At 57.3% G+C, this 15,991-nt stretch overlaps 1 protein-coding gene across 1 annotated transcript in view; it reads left to right on the top strand.

Moving 5' to 3' along the window:
- The window catches only part of AFAP1 (actin filament associated protein 1), a 75,723-nt gene that overhangs the window by 36,813 nt on the left and 22,919 nt on the right, over window positions 1-15,991 (top strand). The window contains exons 7-11 of the mRNA XM_005886453.2: window positions 1,735-1,830; window positions 4,989-5,070; window positions 7,948-8,097; window positions 9,834-10,045; window positions 11,176-11,321. Coding sequence (XP_005886515.1) covers window positions 1,735-1,830; window positions 4,989-5,070; window positions 7,948-8,097; window positions 9,834-10,045; window positions 11,176-11,321 — 686 coding nt within the window. The remainder of the gene's footprint in view (window positions 1-1,734; window positions 1,831-4,988; window positions 5,071-7,947; window positions 8,098-9,833; window positions 10,046-11,175; window positions 11,322-15,991) is intronic.

Here is a 15,991-nt window from a genome sequence, read left to right as displayed (position 1 = left end):
TGGGCCTTCCCTGACACAGGCAGAGGGAGGCAGCTGCTTGCCGCGTGCGTGGCGGCTCTGCCACACCGGCCTCTGTGGCAGGCTCTGGGTCAGCCTTCTCCTGCAGGACAACGGGTGCCCTTCCCGTTGGCTTGTCTAACTGCACACGGTCACTAATGCTGTGACCGGGAGAGCTCAGGTTCCGGGGCGCCCGGCCCTGCGGCGCTTTATCTTGTCACAGAGCCCCAGGGGTCTGTGTGCCTCCTGGAGGAGGAGGTTAGGCCCAAAGTCCAGATTGCTCAGCCGCACGTATGGAGGAAGTGGCAGATTTGGGGCTGAACCCCCGTGTCTGTGACAAGCGCCCAGGAGTCCCCGTTGTAAGCTACTCTTTCCCCAGAGCAGCCGTTACCCTCGGGGCCATGCGGACCACTCAGTCAGAACCCGCCTTTCCCCTCGATCGTCATAAAAGCACAGCAGCCAACAGGGCGATAGCTGCCCAGGGTGAATGAATCAGAATTACACCTATTTTTTTTGTCAGATGGGCAAAAAATATAGTCTGCCGTTCGGTGTCTGCAGAATTTTAGTAATTCCTCTATGTGCGCCACGAGACGAAAAAGTTTGAAAAGCGCTGCCCTGGAGAAAAGACAACATCTTGTTTTTAGATCGCATGAAGCTTTGCCTTCTGAACTAAAGGTTTGGTGAGCGCATTGGGGAGGTGAGGAAACCAAGACCTAGGAAAAGCAGTGAAATCAGCGAGAAAGAGAAAGAGAAAGGGAGCCGCCCGTTTCCCCTTCGAGGCACATGGCAGGCGCCGCGCTGGGTGACGTGCTGGGTGACAGTACGTCGCTCGCAGCTTCCACAGGACAAACCCCCGCGCAGGCTCTCGGGGCCTTTGCTTTCTCTTTTTCCTGGTTTGGTCTCAAATGTGGACATTGCTCCTTTTTTTGTAGTGTTTTTTCTTCTTTTTTTTTTCATAGAACAGCTGAGCAGCAAAATGGCTGGAAACTGTCCTGGCCTGTGCGTCCCTGGCCGCGGTCCCAGCAGCGCAGCCGGTGGTGCGGAGACGCCCTGAGGGCTGCACGGCTCTCCGGACGTGGGCGTTGCTTTTCCGTCCAGAGGCACTTGGGTTGAACTCAAGTTGCAGCTTAGTTCCAAAAGGAACGGGGACATTTTGAAAGACTCGCCTGCTCACTTTTCTGTGGGAAGAATGTGCGCTCTGTCTCCCCAGGACTGATCTCATTTACTGCTCACCCCCAGCCGTCAGAGCCCCACCCCGCCCCGGAGCTGCTCAGGCCCATGGAGGGGACCCTGCGACTGCAGGGGGGCTGGGGACGCAGCTTAGTGTCCTTCCAGCAAGGCCTCTCTCGGCCTCTTGCTCTGAGTCAGCCGCGCCGGCGGCTAAAGGCCACTCTGCTCTTCGCCGCCCCCACCGCTGTCTCATCGCCTGCGTTTTCTGGTGACGCTCGTTGTTCACGATGGCACCTCACTCTTCCTGGAGCGGAAGCCCCATGAGGGCGGAACCCTCGCGTACGTGTTCCCTTGTAACCAGGACCTAGGTCAGCACCGGGGTGGGTAGACCGTCAGTGAATGGGCGACTGAATGAACAGAGGGCAGCCTGGCGGCCTGGAGCTGAAACAGGTGCTGTGACCTGCAGGTTTCCGGCCACACTACGTGCCTCTGTTCCTCTCAGGCTTCCTCCCCTCGTGGGAGTGTCTCTGTGCTTGGATGCACTCAACATGTCCGCGCTCTTTGCAGGTGATCCGAGAGGTCTACAGCGGCTGCAGTGGGCCCGTGGACGCCGAGTGTCCCCCGCCGCCAGGCTCCCCGGTGCACAAGGCAGAGCTGGAGAAGGTAAGGGGCGTGTGCTGCTTCGGAGGGTTGGCCTCCTCACAGGCCCAGTCCACCCCTGCGCGTTTCTGCACTCCAGCTGGGAAAGAGGAGGGACCGCAGTCCTACTTCCTGTGCGTTTCCAGTGCCCACGCGCGAGGCTGGAGCTGGCCGTTTGTTTACAGGCTGCGCAGTTGGCCATCTTCTTCCCAAGTACAGGTGAAGAAGTGGGTGGAAGCTGTTAGGGCCCTGTTCAAGGTCACCCGGCTGTCACGTGGCAGCGTGGAATCTGAACTCAGGTCTGTATCCCGGAATACAGCAGGCACTGCCCGAGTGCCCCTCCCCAAGCTGTAACCCAGTAGGCCAGGCTGCACTCCCTGTGCCCTCCGCTCTGTGCCCATGTTCCTTGTAGAAGGGCCCAGTGACGGCCCCGCAGGGGGGCAGGGCCAGCCCTTCTTGTCAGAAATGTGTGAACCTGTCACTGTCATGCCACACACCCAGCTCGCTCTGATTGTCCCTACACAGATCTCCTCTCCATGGAGACCCCGGGCTTCCTGCACGCAGCTCCTGTAGGTGGCTGTGGCCCAGGGACTCTCCGAGGCCTCCCTGTGTGGCCCCTGCGTGAACAGAGCCTTCGTGTCCCTTCTTACTTAGTCAGGGTTCTCCAGAGAAACAACTAGTGGTGTGTGTGTGCATGTACATGTATGTACGTATGTATATGTGCATGTGTGTGTATTTATATATGATTTACATAAGGAATTTTTTTTTTAATATATTTTATTGATTTTTTACAGAGAGGAAGGGAGAGGGATAGAGAGTGAGAAACATCGATGAGAGAGAAACATCGATCAGCTGCCTCCTGCACATCTCCTACTGGGGATGTGCCCGCAACCCAGGTATATGCCCTTGACCGGAATCGAACCTGGGACCTTTCAGTCCGCAGGCCGATGCTCTATCCACCGAGCCAAACCGGTTCCGGCACATAAGGAATTTTTTATTTGTAAGATTTATCGTAAGGAATTGGCTCATGTGATTATGGAGGATGGCAAGTTCAAAGTCTGCAGCGTAGGCCAGCAGGTGAAGTCTAAAGGCCATTGGCAGAATTCTCCCTTGCTCAGGAGACTGGCCTTTTAGTGGTATGCAGGCCTTCAGCCAACGAGGTGAGGCCCCCACGGTAGGGAGCACCATCTGCGTTACTCAGCGTTCACGGATTTAAATGTTAGCCCTGGCTGGTAAGCTAAGTGGTTAGTGTTGGTCTGCATACTGATGGGTCACGGATTTGAGTCCCAGTCAAGGGCACATACCTGAGTGGCAGATTTAGTCCCTGGCCCTATTGGGGTGCATCCAGAGGGCAACCGATGGATGTGTGTCTCTCGTATTGATGTTTCTCTATTTCTCTCCCTCTCCCTCCCTCCCTTCCACTTGCTTTAAAATCAATGGAAAAAAATATTCTGGGGTGAGGATTAACAAAAACAACAAATTAGTCTCATCCAAAAACACCCTCCAAGTTGACACATAAAATTAACCCTATCACAGCCCTCATCCTGCTTGCTATGGAAAACTAGAGCAGTTCAGAGAAACACAAATAGCAGGGATACGGTCACCCATGAACCCACCACACAGGGGATGCAGCTCCTCCCAACATGGCATTTTTTTAACCAGCTTTACCTGCTCACGTGTTTCTTTTATAGTTTAGATATTCTGATGCATAAACATGGTATGCTGCCCTTTTTTTCCTTACCTTTATGTTATTACCAATTTTCCAGGCTTTTGAAAACTAATAACAAGCAACAACCGTTTTTGCACTTTTAGCAGCTGAATAATATGAAATCATATGACTCTACTATCATATTACCCCCCCCCCTTTCAAATTTAACTCCTTATTGTTGGCCATTTAAAATAACTGGCATCGTTTTGTAAGTCTTTGCTGCTGCTCTGTTACCTGAAAATAGACCCCTAGAAGCTAGGTTACCAGACCAAAGGGGAGGATTGATTTTAAGATTTGACTCGTGTTGCTAAGCGAATAGCCATCCAGAAAGGCTGGTCCGGTTTCATTTCCCATCAGCGTGCATCAGGGTTTCTCTCTCACCCACTCCCACGGGACCAGTGGCACCCTTCACTTAGCGTGGTTTCTGAGGCTGTGCTGTGCCCGCCCAGACCTGCTGACCTGGTTCCCAGGAGCACTTCCCGGCCTGGGAGCTGGGCAGCGCCAGCTCTCATCCGCCCTGTCACTGGCGGTCGGCACACACCAGGTTCCCACGGGATGCCACTGGCTCCTTCGGTGGCTGTCGCAGCACCGCGGCGCGATGCAGTTTTTTCCTGAGGTGGCGTGCGCGTGCCGTGCCCCGGCATCCGCCTGCGGCTGGCAGTCTCTGTGGCATGGGGGACAGTGCAGGGGATCGGGGAGGGCTGAAGCCTCCCCCGCTGTGACTCCACAGCTCCTCCGGTTGGAATGCAGGGGTTCCAGCTCTCAACAGTGCTGCTGCTTTTTAAATTTCTATTGAATTTATTGGGGTGACATTGGTTAATACAATCATATAGGTTCCAGGCGTGTAACTCTATATGCATCATCTGCATGTTTTATTGTGTGCTCACCACCCGGAGCCCCGTCTCCTTCCGTCACCATGTCCCCTGACCCTCTCCGGCCGCCCCCACATGCCTCTGCTTCAGATGCCAAGTGACAGTCCTGACTGTGCCCTGACGTCAGGTGCTGGACCCACCGGGCAAGTCCTCCGGTGCCCTTGAGGGTTTGACAGCCGCCTGACTGCATCCTCTGAGCATATTTGTCACAAACAGACACTTGACACTTGCCCATTATTCACGAGAGGAAATTAAGTGGGCGCCGCAGTGTTTATTTCTGGAAGCGTAATTGGTTTGGTGAGGGGAGTTTTCTGTAGCCCTAACGTTTTTTAATTACTGAGAGAGAGGGAGGTGAATGAATGTCAGGCACTGTAGCACGTGCTGGTTACCTCGGTGGCTTTTTTCTTTGCTCTTTTGGTGTCTGTCAAGCTTTTGATAACAGGCACCCAGCTGGTCCGTGCGGCCGTTGAGCCCTAGCTCTCCTGGATCGCTGGGAATCTGGCCCACGTTCTTTCCGCTCTGAGATCACTTTGGATCGATCCATGACGTCACTTGGCCAATGCGACATTGTGAGAATAACCCCGTCCTCCTCTTCCTTGCAGAAACTGTCCTTGGAGAGACCAAGCTCAGACGGGGAGGGTGTCATGGAGAATGGAGTCGCCGTGTGTAACGGGAAAGAACAAGGTGAGTTCTGCCCGAAACAGAAACCAGAATCCGAAACACTGCGGCCCGTTCTGCGAACTCTGGCTGCGGGCACATCTCCTTGGAGGTTCAGTCATGGGCCTGTCACCATCCTGGTCGCACTGACCGATCCAAGAAGGCCCTCGGGGAGCAGGAGCCCTCCGAGGCTCCGCTGCCTGCGGCCGGGCCAGGGTTCCTGTGGCCCGACGGTGCCCGGCGGGAGTTTAAATCGGTGGCTCAGCAGGCATTTCCTCACGTGGTTTGTCCCGGGAAGTGATCCTCCGGGAAGGGCTTTGGGTGATGAGTGGAGCCACGTGCCCACCCCACGGCGGCCTCAGCCCCATTGGGACCGTTTCCCTGATGAGTTCCGCTCCCCATCTTTCAAATGAGGGGACCAGACGTGCAGGTTTCTGAAGTCCCTTTTAAAAAAAATTTCTGCAGATGTATTTTACTTGCATTTAAAGAAATGATTTTAAATTGTGGTAAAATATACATAACAAAAATTTACCCCCTGACCATTGTTAAGTGCCCAGTCCAGTGGCTTAGGCACATTCGCATTGCTGTGCCGCCGGCTCACCATCCTCTCCAGAACCTTCCATCTTCCCAAACTGCAACTGTCCCCATTAAACTCTCCCGCCCTCCCCGTTCTCCAGGCCTGCAGCCACTCCCACGGTGCCTGGGGCGCCCGCTGCCCCTGTGGGTCTGACTCCTTAGGGACCTCGCATCATGGAACCACAGAGCTTGCCCTGTGTGGCTGGCTCGCCTCGCTCACCGCGATGCCCTCAGGTCCGCCCAGGTAGCCGGTGTCAGGATCCCCTTCCTCTCTGAGGCTGAGCAATAGTCCGTTGTGCTACGGACCACATTCTGCCCTCATTCCTCTGTGGAGGGGCATTCAGGGTGTTCCCACCCTTGGCTGCTGCGGATGATGCTGTGTGAACCGGGGTGCACGTGCTGAAGCCGGCCCTGTGGCGTGAGCGTCACACGCGGTAACGGCACCTTGTGGGCATACAGTTCTTTGCGTTTTGACAAACACTAACTGGTGGGTCACCATCCGCACAGTCAAGACATGGAACAGTTTTGACCCCAGGTGTCCCTGTGCTCCTCTGTCCTTTCGGTCTGGCTTCTCTGACTCAGCCTCAGGCATTGGGGAGCCCCGCGTGCAGGTGCTCAGGGTCCGAGCAGGAGGTCAGCGCAGACGCGGCACGGCCGGCTGACTCGCACCCACGGGAGAGGGCTGGTTGCTGGCAGCTCGGCGCCATGGGAGCGAAGCTGCTGTGGACACGTTTTCCTTTCTCCCGGTTAACACCTGGGAGCAGGGTGCTTGGCCACGTGCCGCTCACCAGCCTTGGTGGCTCTCTGTCATGCTGGTCTCTGCATTGGCCATTTGAATAGCTGTGTAGTGCTGTGCAGCCGGCTTTACCGTGCCTCTGCCATGACCAACAACGCTGACCAAGTCTAACGAGCTTGTTTGCCATCCAGGCGTCCTCTTTGGTGAAAACTCTATTCACATCCTCTGCCCGTATTTTCATTGAATTGTTTGTTCTTGTGGCTGAGGTCTGAGAGCTCCTTAGAGCTTCTGAAGACAAGCCCTTTCCGCTACGTGATGTCCTTCCCAGCGTGGGGGCTGGGCTGAGAGGAGGGGGTCTGTGGGGCAGGGAGTCTTCCCCGTGGAAGCCTGCAGCCTCTGCCTGCCCCGGGACCTGGCTCCCAGGGGAGCCTCTGCCCACTGCCCCCCTGCACCTGCCGCTAGAGGCAGATGCCGTCACCTGCAACCCGACAGCCAGCCGGCCGCTGGGTCTCGGAACCCAGTCTTCTGGGCTGTGGTGATATGACCAGGGTCAGTCGGAGGCATGGCCTCTGCTCTGCCGTGTGATTTTCTGCCAGACGCGACTGGGTGTAATTTTCGTCCTCTGCGTCGGAAGTTACTCGGTGGGAGGCGTTCTGTCGTCCACAGGCCACATTATGTGTAATCACAGCCGGGAAACCTATCTTTGAGGTTTGCCCTGGAGGAGACCAACGTACAATCTCAGGTTCCCGCCTGGATGCCCAGGCAGCCCACGCCGCGGCTTCTTCTCCCAGATCCCCCACAGTAGCCTCTGCGGAGCGAGTGCGTCTCGCTGTGCGTGGGAGTGAATGTATCCCTACCCAGCATTCCCCTGGGCTCTTTAAAGCAGAGCAGCCTTCCATATTTTGAAAAGGTGCCGTTGGTTTAAACACTGTTTTGCCTGTCGTGATGCTTTGTATATTGCAGACACTCAGTGAGTAGGTCCTGCAGGAAGTTAATGGTTAAGCTGCACTTGACCTTCTCTCCTCCCTTCCGCTCGGCCGCTCACTCTGGACTGTGTGCGCTGAGGTTCAGGCAGGTCCCTTCGTCCAGCCCTTCGTGACCAGACAGATGCTGGCTGCCGAGGAAGCCGCGACGCCGACAGCTCCTCTCCGTTACCCCTCGATCGCATGGCAGCGGGCCAGCCCCTGCCGTCCAGCCACGGGGGGACTCTGTCGCTCCTGCTCCTGCGTTCAAGGGGAAGGATATGCCCCACGTAACGCGCCAGTGCACCGCGATTCTGGGTGATTCGTGACTACCCTGCTGGTGCCGCTGCCGATCGAGCACGGGGCGCTGAGGTCTTGACAGCAGTCCCGTGGCAGCTTCGCGTGTCCCAGCGAGCAGGGCACACGGGAGGAGTTCATCGGTGTGGCTCACTGGTGCCTCACTGAGCCAGCACTCCGCTGGTGTAAGCCAGGCCCCAACGGCGGCCTACGGCGGGTGCTCCATGAGTAAGACCGGGGGCGAGTCAATGGCTGTGGCGTATGCTGTTTCACTGTCTTTCAGTGTAAGGTCTATAACTTAACATGCTTTTGTGTTGTCGTTATTTTTGACAGTCAAGAGGAAAAAAAGTTCCAAATCAGAGGGCAAGGGGACTGTATCTAAAGTCACTGGGAAGAAAATCACCAAGATCATCGGTTTAGGAAAGAAAAAGCCGTCGACCGACGAGCAGACCTCCTCCGCCGAGGAGGACGTGCCCACCTGCGGTAAGACAGCCCCGAGCCCCATGAGCTGCAGGAGCCGCGCGTGTCGTCCCCGAGTCGCGGCCCCTCGGTCTCGTCACGCAGGCTCTTGGGAGTGAGGCTGGGGATTGTGTGCGGGGGGAGATGTTTCACACTTGCACTGCTTGTTAGTAAGAGACTGCAGGGGTTTGACGTGAGCTCTGTGGCTCTTCACGTTTGACCCCCGGAAGGTCTCCCGACTTCCTCTAAGCGTTTAAACTGAAAGCATGCAGGGCTGTCGGCCTGTGAGGGACGGGTGTGAACATGGCCAGACATGAAGGCACTGTGGTCAGCCATTCCTCTCAGCTAAAGTAATCAAGCCAGGGTTTCTCATGAGGCTCCATGTCCCAGACCAGGGTCACCCCGGTCTCACTGAGCGACCGTCTCCGCATCAGTGTTTCATCCGCATTTTCTGAGCAGCTGCCGTGGGCAGGACTGTGTTAACGTGTGTGCGGCAGCAACTGAGACAGCCCTGCCCTCCCACTTCCCTATCAGAGCTCTGCCACCTGCGTCAGGGCCAGGTTCCCAGGACAGAGTCCCAGGTTGGCTATCACTGGGTCCCTGGGTGGTTCAAGTGTTCATTTCTCACGCTCCCTCCCGGCCAGACCCCGGCCTCCCCGGCTGGAGAAGCTTCCCGCCTCAAGGCCCCTGAGGAACGGCCCTGAGCCTCTCCCTCCAGGGCAGGGCGCTGGCCCAGGACTCTCAGGAGGGGCCACCCTGTGCCCCAGCAGCTTCGGGTGCTCGAGAGCAGCCGTGTCTCCAGATCTCCTTACGTATCGCCACCTTGGTCCCAGGCCACTGTCATTCATGCCCGCAGACTCTCACGATGGCTGCAGTTGGCGGTCACTTCTCAAGTGTCCAAAAAGTGGGCTCTCAGCAGGGCTCATGTGCAGATGGGGCCGAAGCCACAGGCAGGCATTCGTGGTCCTCACGCCGTTGCTCAGCCGATCAGCCCTCACGGCTGACTGTGGGCTTTAGTACAGTAGGTCCTCGGGTTACGTGGGAGGTCCGTTCCTACGACGTAACGCGATTTTCGCCGTAAGTCGGAACCCACCTACATAAGCTCCTGCGTCACTCACATGGAGCACATACACAGTAATGAAGGGAAATGGTAAACAAAATTTAAAAGAAAGATAACAATTCCTGACCTTTACTTGTGGTAAATAAATAATAAAAAGCATAAAGCACATATGTACATACGTCGAAATGACGGAACTTTTTTTTTAATATATTTTATTGATTTCTTCCAGAGAGGAAGGGAGAGGGATAGAGAGTTAGAAACATCGATGAGAGAGAAACATCGATCAGCTGCCTCCTGTGCACTCCCTACTGGGTATGTGCCGGCAACCAAGGTACATGCCCTTGACCGGAATCGAACCTGGAACCCTTGAGTCCGAAGGCCGACGCTCTATCCACTGAGCCAAACTGGTTAGGGCCGGAACTTTATTTTTTTTATAAATAAATGGGAGATGGTGACATAACCACGAAACGACATACGTCGAGTCCCATGTAACCCGAGAACTGTCTGTAGAGCTTTCTTCCTTATAAAGAATAAATGTATCAGACATATGTCATGTACAAATTCAAAATCACAGCTCTCCAGCTGTCACCCGTGACGGCCCTGCTGTGTGTGTGAATTTGCCTGAGACGTGGTGGGGGTCCGTTCCGTGGGCGTTCTGCCCTGGTGTCTCTCCCGGAGCTGAGCCGCCCTGTCGCCGCAGGCCACCTGAACGTGCTCTCCAACAACCGCTGGCGGGAGCGCTGGTGCAGGGTCAAGGACAACAAGCTCATCCTGCACAAGGACAGGACCGACCTGAAGACCCACCTCGTGTCCATCCCTCTCCGTGGCTGCGAGGTGATCCCCGGGCTGGACTCCAGGCACCCGCTGACCTTCCGGCTGCTCCGCAACGGGCAGGAGGTGGCCGTGCTGGAGGTAGGACGACCTTCCTTCCCGAAGCCGCTGCCCATCCGAGTCCCCGCCTTGCTGAGCTGGCAGCGCCTGCTGTGCCACGCCCTTTCTCCCTCTCCCTCTGCCCATGTGTCCGTCTCTGCTGTCCCCGCGGTGGCCCCTCCTGAGGGCCCTGGGCCGCGCCCTGCGCCCGCTTCTGCTGAGCCCTGCAAGGAGCCTGGGCCCTGGCACCTCCTGGTCGCCTCCCCCCCACGCCTTGCTTCAGTGTTCCCAGCAGGACTTCTCTCACAGTGACGGCCTCCAGAGGGCGCTGTCCTCCCTCGTCCTGCGGGGCCCATGTGGCTCCCGGTGGAGTGAGTGTGCAGACCGTGGCCTGTGAGCCGCGTGCGTGGACACCGAGACCTGGGTTTCCAGGAGCCCTGGCTCCGTGCGTGGCTGATTCCTGTGGCTGCCTTTCTGGAGCCGGCTCGCTGGAGAGGGAAAGGCCCTTAAACAGCCTCAGCCGCCTGCTTCCACCCTCCCCTTTGGCCCTGGCCGGGCTCAGTGGTTAGGGCATCGGCTGAGCTGTAGTCAGATTGCAAATGAAGGTCAGATTCAGGGTTGGGAGCATGTAAACGTCCTGAGAAACGGCGCCCACAGCCCAGTGACAGCCCACGTTTGCACCCCCTCAGCACAGCTGACAGGAGGGGAGCACGTGCTCATGCCGCCACTGAAGGGAAGGAAGTGCATTCCCGGCCACGGGAGCCCGAGGCCCACAGGAGCGCCAGCACCGTCCTCCGGCTGGGCCAGCGCAGGCGGCGGCGCTTTTCCGGGCCGGGTTTTGTTGTCAAATTAGCGAGGCGTTGTCAGCAACTTCATTTGGCTGAGCCTTAGCTAGCACAGCAGGTCCCACGTCCTACCCCGGTGCCCTTCCCCCAGAGCGGCCGGCATTGCAGGACCCAGGTTTCCACGTCCTGGGTCCAGTCATTCCAGCGTCAAGGCTCGGGCTGAACGCAGAGCGGGTCCCGCGGCTCGGCAGCCCTCTCCTTCCTCCACGACTCACTCGCACGAGCCTCAGGTCCCCGCCGTCCCCTCTGTGTGGTCTCTGTGCCGACACCTTGAACCTGTTGAAACTCTTCCCTAATCAAGTGACACGCGCCTCCCCTCACGCACAGGCGGCGTCCTCGGAAGACATGGGCCAGTGGATCGGAGTCCTGCTGGCGGAGACGGGGTCCTCCACAGACCCCGGTGCCCTGCACTACGACTACATCGACGTGGAGATGTCGGCCAACATCATCCAGACGGCCAAGCAGACCTTCTGGTAAGGCCCGCGGGCGGGGCGCGGCGCCGGGCAAACGCGCTGTTTCCTAAGTGTTTACCCTTGATGGGCTGTCGGGAAAACAGTGAAGACGCTGCCTTCGCATCATGTTCACCCAGACGTTGGTGAAAGCCCTGTCCTTCTAACCCTCGTGTTTTCTCTCAGAACAGGGCTGGCCGACTTTTCCCGTAAAAAGCAAGCTAGTCACCATCTGGCTTTGTGCGCTGTTCCCTGTCCTCTCAGCTCTGCAGGGGCAGGAACGAGTGGGCTGACGGTTTCGTAAAACTTGATTTGCAGGCACAGGCAGTGGGCCGGATGCGGCCTGTGGGCTGTACTTTGCTGACCCGTGTGTGGGGGGAACAATCTAGAATCAGAAGTGATTCTACACGTTGCTGTAGTGAGGACTGTCTTTGAAGCCATTAATCACGTTCCTTTACAATCTAAATTGTCATTTTTTTTAAAAAGGCTGTTCATACAAGAATGGTCTTTGAACCATGAATTTTTTTAACGTATCGATGCAAAGACAGTTATAGCTGCAGTTCTCAAAGCCCCGCCCACAGGCCCCGGGTGCAGGCGCTGGCAGCGTCCAGAAGTTTCCCTCTTGCTGTCGCACCATCGGCATCAGAGGTGTCGATGCAGCGGGGCACCGGCAGAGGCGCCCTGCTGTCGTGGCCTCAGCACCGCCTCGCTGGCGGTGGAAGAACAGCTGGACTCGCTGGGAAGTCTCTGAGGAAGCACCAGGCCAGCGGTTCTCAACCTTGGCTGCACATTAGAGTCACCTGGGAATCGTTTTAAAATCCTGATTTCTGGGCCTCATCCTCCAGAAATTCTGTTTCTTTGTTATTAATGTTGTGGCCCCACCCCATAACAAAGAAACAGAATTTCCGGCGGATGAGGCCCAGAAATCAGGATTTTAAAGATTCCCAGGTGATTCGAAGGTGCAGCCAAGGTTGAGAACCACTGCACTAGACTGACTTTTCCTGTAAAAGTCTGTGGGCCCTGGCCGCTCGGCCGGGACGCGCTGGGGCTGAGGGAAGATGGCTTGGTCACATGAGGCGTCAGGCGCCTCTGTCCGGGCTAAGCAGCCGTGTGAGGAGCCAGCCTGGGACAGCTTTGCCCGGCGATCGCCAGCAAAGCGAGAGGGTCCCCAGCAGAAAGCACTCATTCTCACTCGCGTCGCTCTGTGGGAAAGCCAGGACCTGGTCAAGGACTGGCCGCTCTGTTAACTCATTACGTTCTGTGACACGGCCCATCCAGGCAGCAGACTGCGGGTAGACTGAGTGAGTCTCCTAGCCACTCGTCAGTGAAGCACGCACCCCGAACGTGGCTTTTTAAGAAATGTGGGATCAGAGGTCAGGTTTCGCCAGGTCCCAGGTGGCGTGAAGTGAAGAGTTTCTGGCTGTTCGCGGTGGTGTGGACGTGGTCAGTCCTCAGCCCACACGTGCCCGCCGGGCCGTCGGGGAGTGGGCCCACCCTGGGGAAGCCCTGAGCACGCGTGCTCCCCGAGAGCGCAGCTGGGCTCCGCATGCTCAGTGGGGGACACTCATCTACGCGGAGCCGGAGGCCGCCCTGGGCGAGGAATGCGGGTGCAGCCCTGAAATGAGCTGTTGACGGTGTGCAGGTGAGGAGCTCATGCTGCAGGAATCTGCTGCGCTGACATCTGCGTAGATGTCCGTTGGCAACAAAGTTTGATTTTACTTCCTGGGTTTCTGCATCCTCGGAAACACGAGAGAAGAGACTTAACAAGGAAACCACGTCCAAAACCTCCACGAGGCAGTTGCCAGATAAGGAAGATCCCAGGGTGAAACCGGTGTCCTCCATGCACTCCGGCAGCCAGTGAGACTTCAAGGCCGCAGGGAAGTGTCTGAGGAGGGGCGTGTAAGCTCCCCTGGGCGAGGGCGGCCGGGCTGCTGAGACAGGTCCCGGAGGCCTGCGGGAGGGAGGCCCGGGGCGTGCTGCAGGGCGGGCTCTGGAGTTCTCTCCTGGACCTCCTGAGCCCTGCTGGTGGGGCTCCGGGGAAGCTGTGATGGTGACGGTGACGGTGATGACGAGGACGATGGAAAGCAGGGTCAGTATGGACAGGGGATAGTTAGCTGGCAGGAAGCTGCTTCTCATCTGAATCGCTGGGACGTTATGTGAGAACTAGAGGCCCAGTGCAGGAAATTCGTGCAAGGGGCTCGGCCCACGCAGCCCTGGCTTCCTCCGGAAGGTCGTCCAAAAGGTTGTTCTGCTGTTCGGCCTAATTAGCATTTTAGCTCTTTATCATATAGAATGTGTTCTCCTAAGACAGTGATGGCGAACCTTTTGAGCTCGGCGTGTCAGCATTTTGAAAAACCCTAACTTAACTCTGGTGCCGTGTCACATATAGAAATTTTTTGATATTTGCAACCATAGTAAAACAAAGACTTATATTTTTGATATTTATTTTATATATTTAAATGCCATTTAACAAAGAAAAATCAACCAAAAAAATGAGTTCGCGTGTCACCTCTGACACGTGTCATAGGTTCGCCATCACTGTCCTAAGACATGGATGAACCTGAGGACATTGCGCTCAGTGAGACGGGCCGGACGCCAGAGGACAGAGTCTGTGACGCACCTACAGGAGGGCCTAGAGACAAGTGTGTAGGACAGAAAGCAGAGCGGGTCCCGGGGCCGGCAAGGGAGGGAGTACGTTAATGGGGACGAGTGTCAGTGGGAAGGTGGAAAGTTCTGGAGATGACGGTGGACGGCTGCACGACAGTGTGAGTGCCTGATGGCCTGCCCTGGGCACTGGGCAGTGGTGAGGAGAGGAACTTCTGTGTCGGGTGTATTTCCCCCAGAATGTGTTTCCTGTGAGCGACTCGTGTTCTGGGTTCAGCATGTGGCTCGTGGCCTCTGGTCTCACTCCTGCTTCTCAGTGTGGCTGAGCTGCTGAGCTTCCAGGGCGCCGGCGGAAGACAGCACAGGGCTGAGCCTCGGCCCGTCCCCTTTAGGCCTGCAGACCGGTTGGGCCCAGTGCCCGCTGTGGGAGGAGGTGGGTGTGGCAAAGGCCTGCTCCAGCCGGACGTCCTGGTGTCTGACGTCTCCGTCTCATGTCCCAGCATCCGGTGCCCTCGGCGTCCCCCAGGCGGGTCGGCTTCCGTCCTGGCCCTCGTGGCCCCCACTCCTCCCTGGCATCTGTGCCCCGGTGAGTGCCAGGCACAGTGCCAAGAGCCGGAGACACGCCACGCACGGGCAGCCCTGCTGTGAGGGGCCCCCACCGGGAGGGCCGACACCTAGCAGATCCGTGTAACGTGCTCCCTGTGCAGCGGTCGGCACGGAAAGGACTGGCCTCGGGCCCGGCTTTTCACTCATTCCCGTTACTGCCTCATGACAAAACGTGTTGTAGTGCCTGACCCCACACACCCTCCGAGTCATAAATGAGAAACCCTTAGGTATATATTACAAACAAATCAGAAAACTCCGGTCATTGCAAAGTCAAACGTTTAAGTTTCTCTTTCCTAAGCACACTTCATGTGCCCTAAATGCAGAGGGCCGCATATATTTCTTTGTCAGACAAAAGCAAGAGGAGCTATTTTATAAATTAGAGTCAGGTGCGCTGGGCCGAGCGAGGCGTGCACAGCCGCCTGCCCCCAGCAGAGGGCAGTAGCTCCCTCTGAACGCCTCCTGCCAGCCGCGAGGCTCCCAGCCCTCAGCCCTGCTCGACCCTGTGAGCGCCAGCCCTACTGGAAACCCGCACAGGCAGGTCCTCTCTCCTTATTCATGCAGGTGCCATAGGAATGCGGGGAAATACCACTGGAAAACACAGTCACTTAAGACGCAGCCTGTTTGCTTAACCCGCCAGGAGAGAGAGCTCAGGGGTTACCTCCCAGGCATGTGTCACTTCACAGTGACCCTCTCCTGCTCACTCACCCCGCGCCTCTGTGAGCCGCTCCGGGCCACTGTCCCCAGACGAGCAGAGCTGGCCCTGAAGCTGGCCGGTGGGAAGATCCACTCGGGCGGGGACAGCAGCCAGTGAGCGCGTAGCTCCGTGTCCGCGGTGATCGGGACGGAGAGGGGACCGGAGGACAGTGGTGCGGGGGGAGGGCGGTGTGTGTGGGTGCTGGGGGCTCCTCGGGAAGGGAGGGGCTCTGGAGAGGGCTCCAGGCAGAGGGAGGCCCTGAGGCGGGAGGCCCTGTGAGAGCAGCCATCAGGGCGCCTGGTGGGACTTTCGGGGACACGAAGCGGCACCCAGAGCCCCCAGGCCACGCGGCAGCTTTGGATGTTCTCTGAGCAGAGGGGGCGCCCATTGTCAGGGCTCCATCAGCCCAGACGGGGCAGAGTGGAGGGGAGCTGTCCGGGGCGGTGATGCTGAGTGGACACCAAGAACTCGAGAAACGCTGTTGCATAAAACTCTAAAGAGCCCAGGCCGGACGGGAAATACTTCAGTTTTGCAGCGTCTGGTCCCTGACTTGAGGACAGGGTCATGAAGGAGGCATGTAAAGTCTTGAAAGCAGCCACTGTCGGTACCTACATGAAGGGTCAGGGCCGTGTCCCAATAAAACTTTATTTACAAAAACAGCCAGTGGGCCAGAGAGGTCTTTAGACCACTGATGGTAAGAATGGTGTACCCAGCATGCACTGCGGCCATCCCTGGCACGGTCCTGCAGGGTGGTGGCCACCCCTGGCCCGGTCCTGCAGGGCCGTGTTGC

This window comes from Myotis brandtii, unplaced genomic scaffold (genome assembly GCF_000412655.1).
Source record: "Myotis brandtii unplaced genomic scaffold, ASM41265v1 scaffold986, whole genome shotgun sequence".
In the NCBI taxonomy this organism is placed as follows: Eukaryota; Metazoa; Chordata; class Mammalia; order Chiroptera; family Vespertilionidae; genus Myotis; species Myotis brandtii.
The sequence above is the reverse complement of the archived record's forward strand: the minus strand, read 5'-3'. Positions and strand labels throughout refer to the sequence as shown.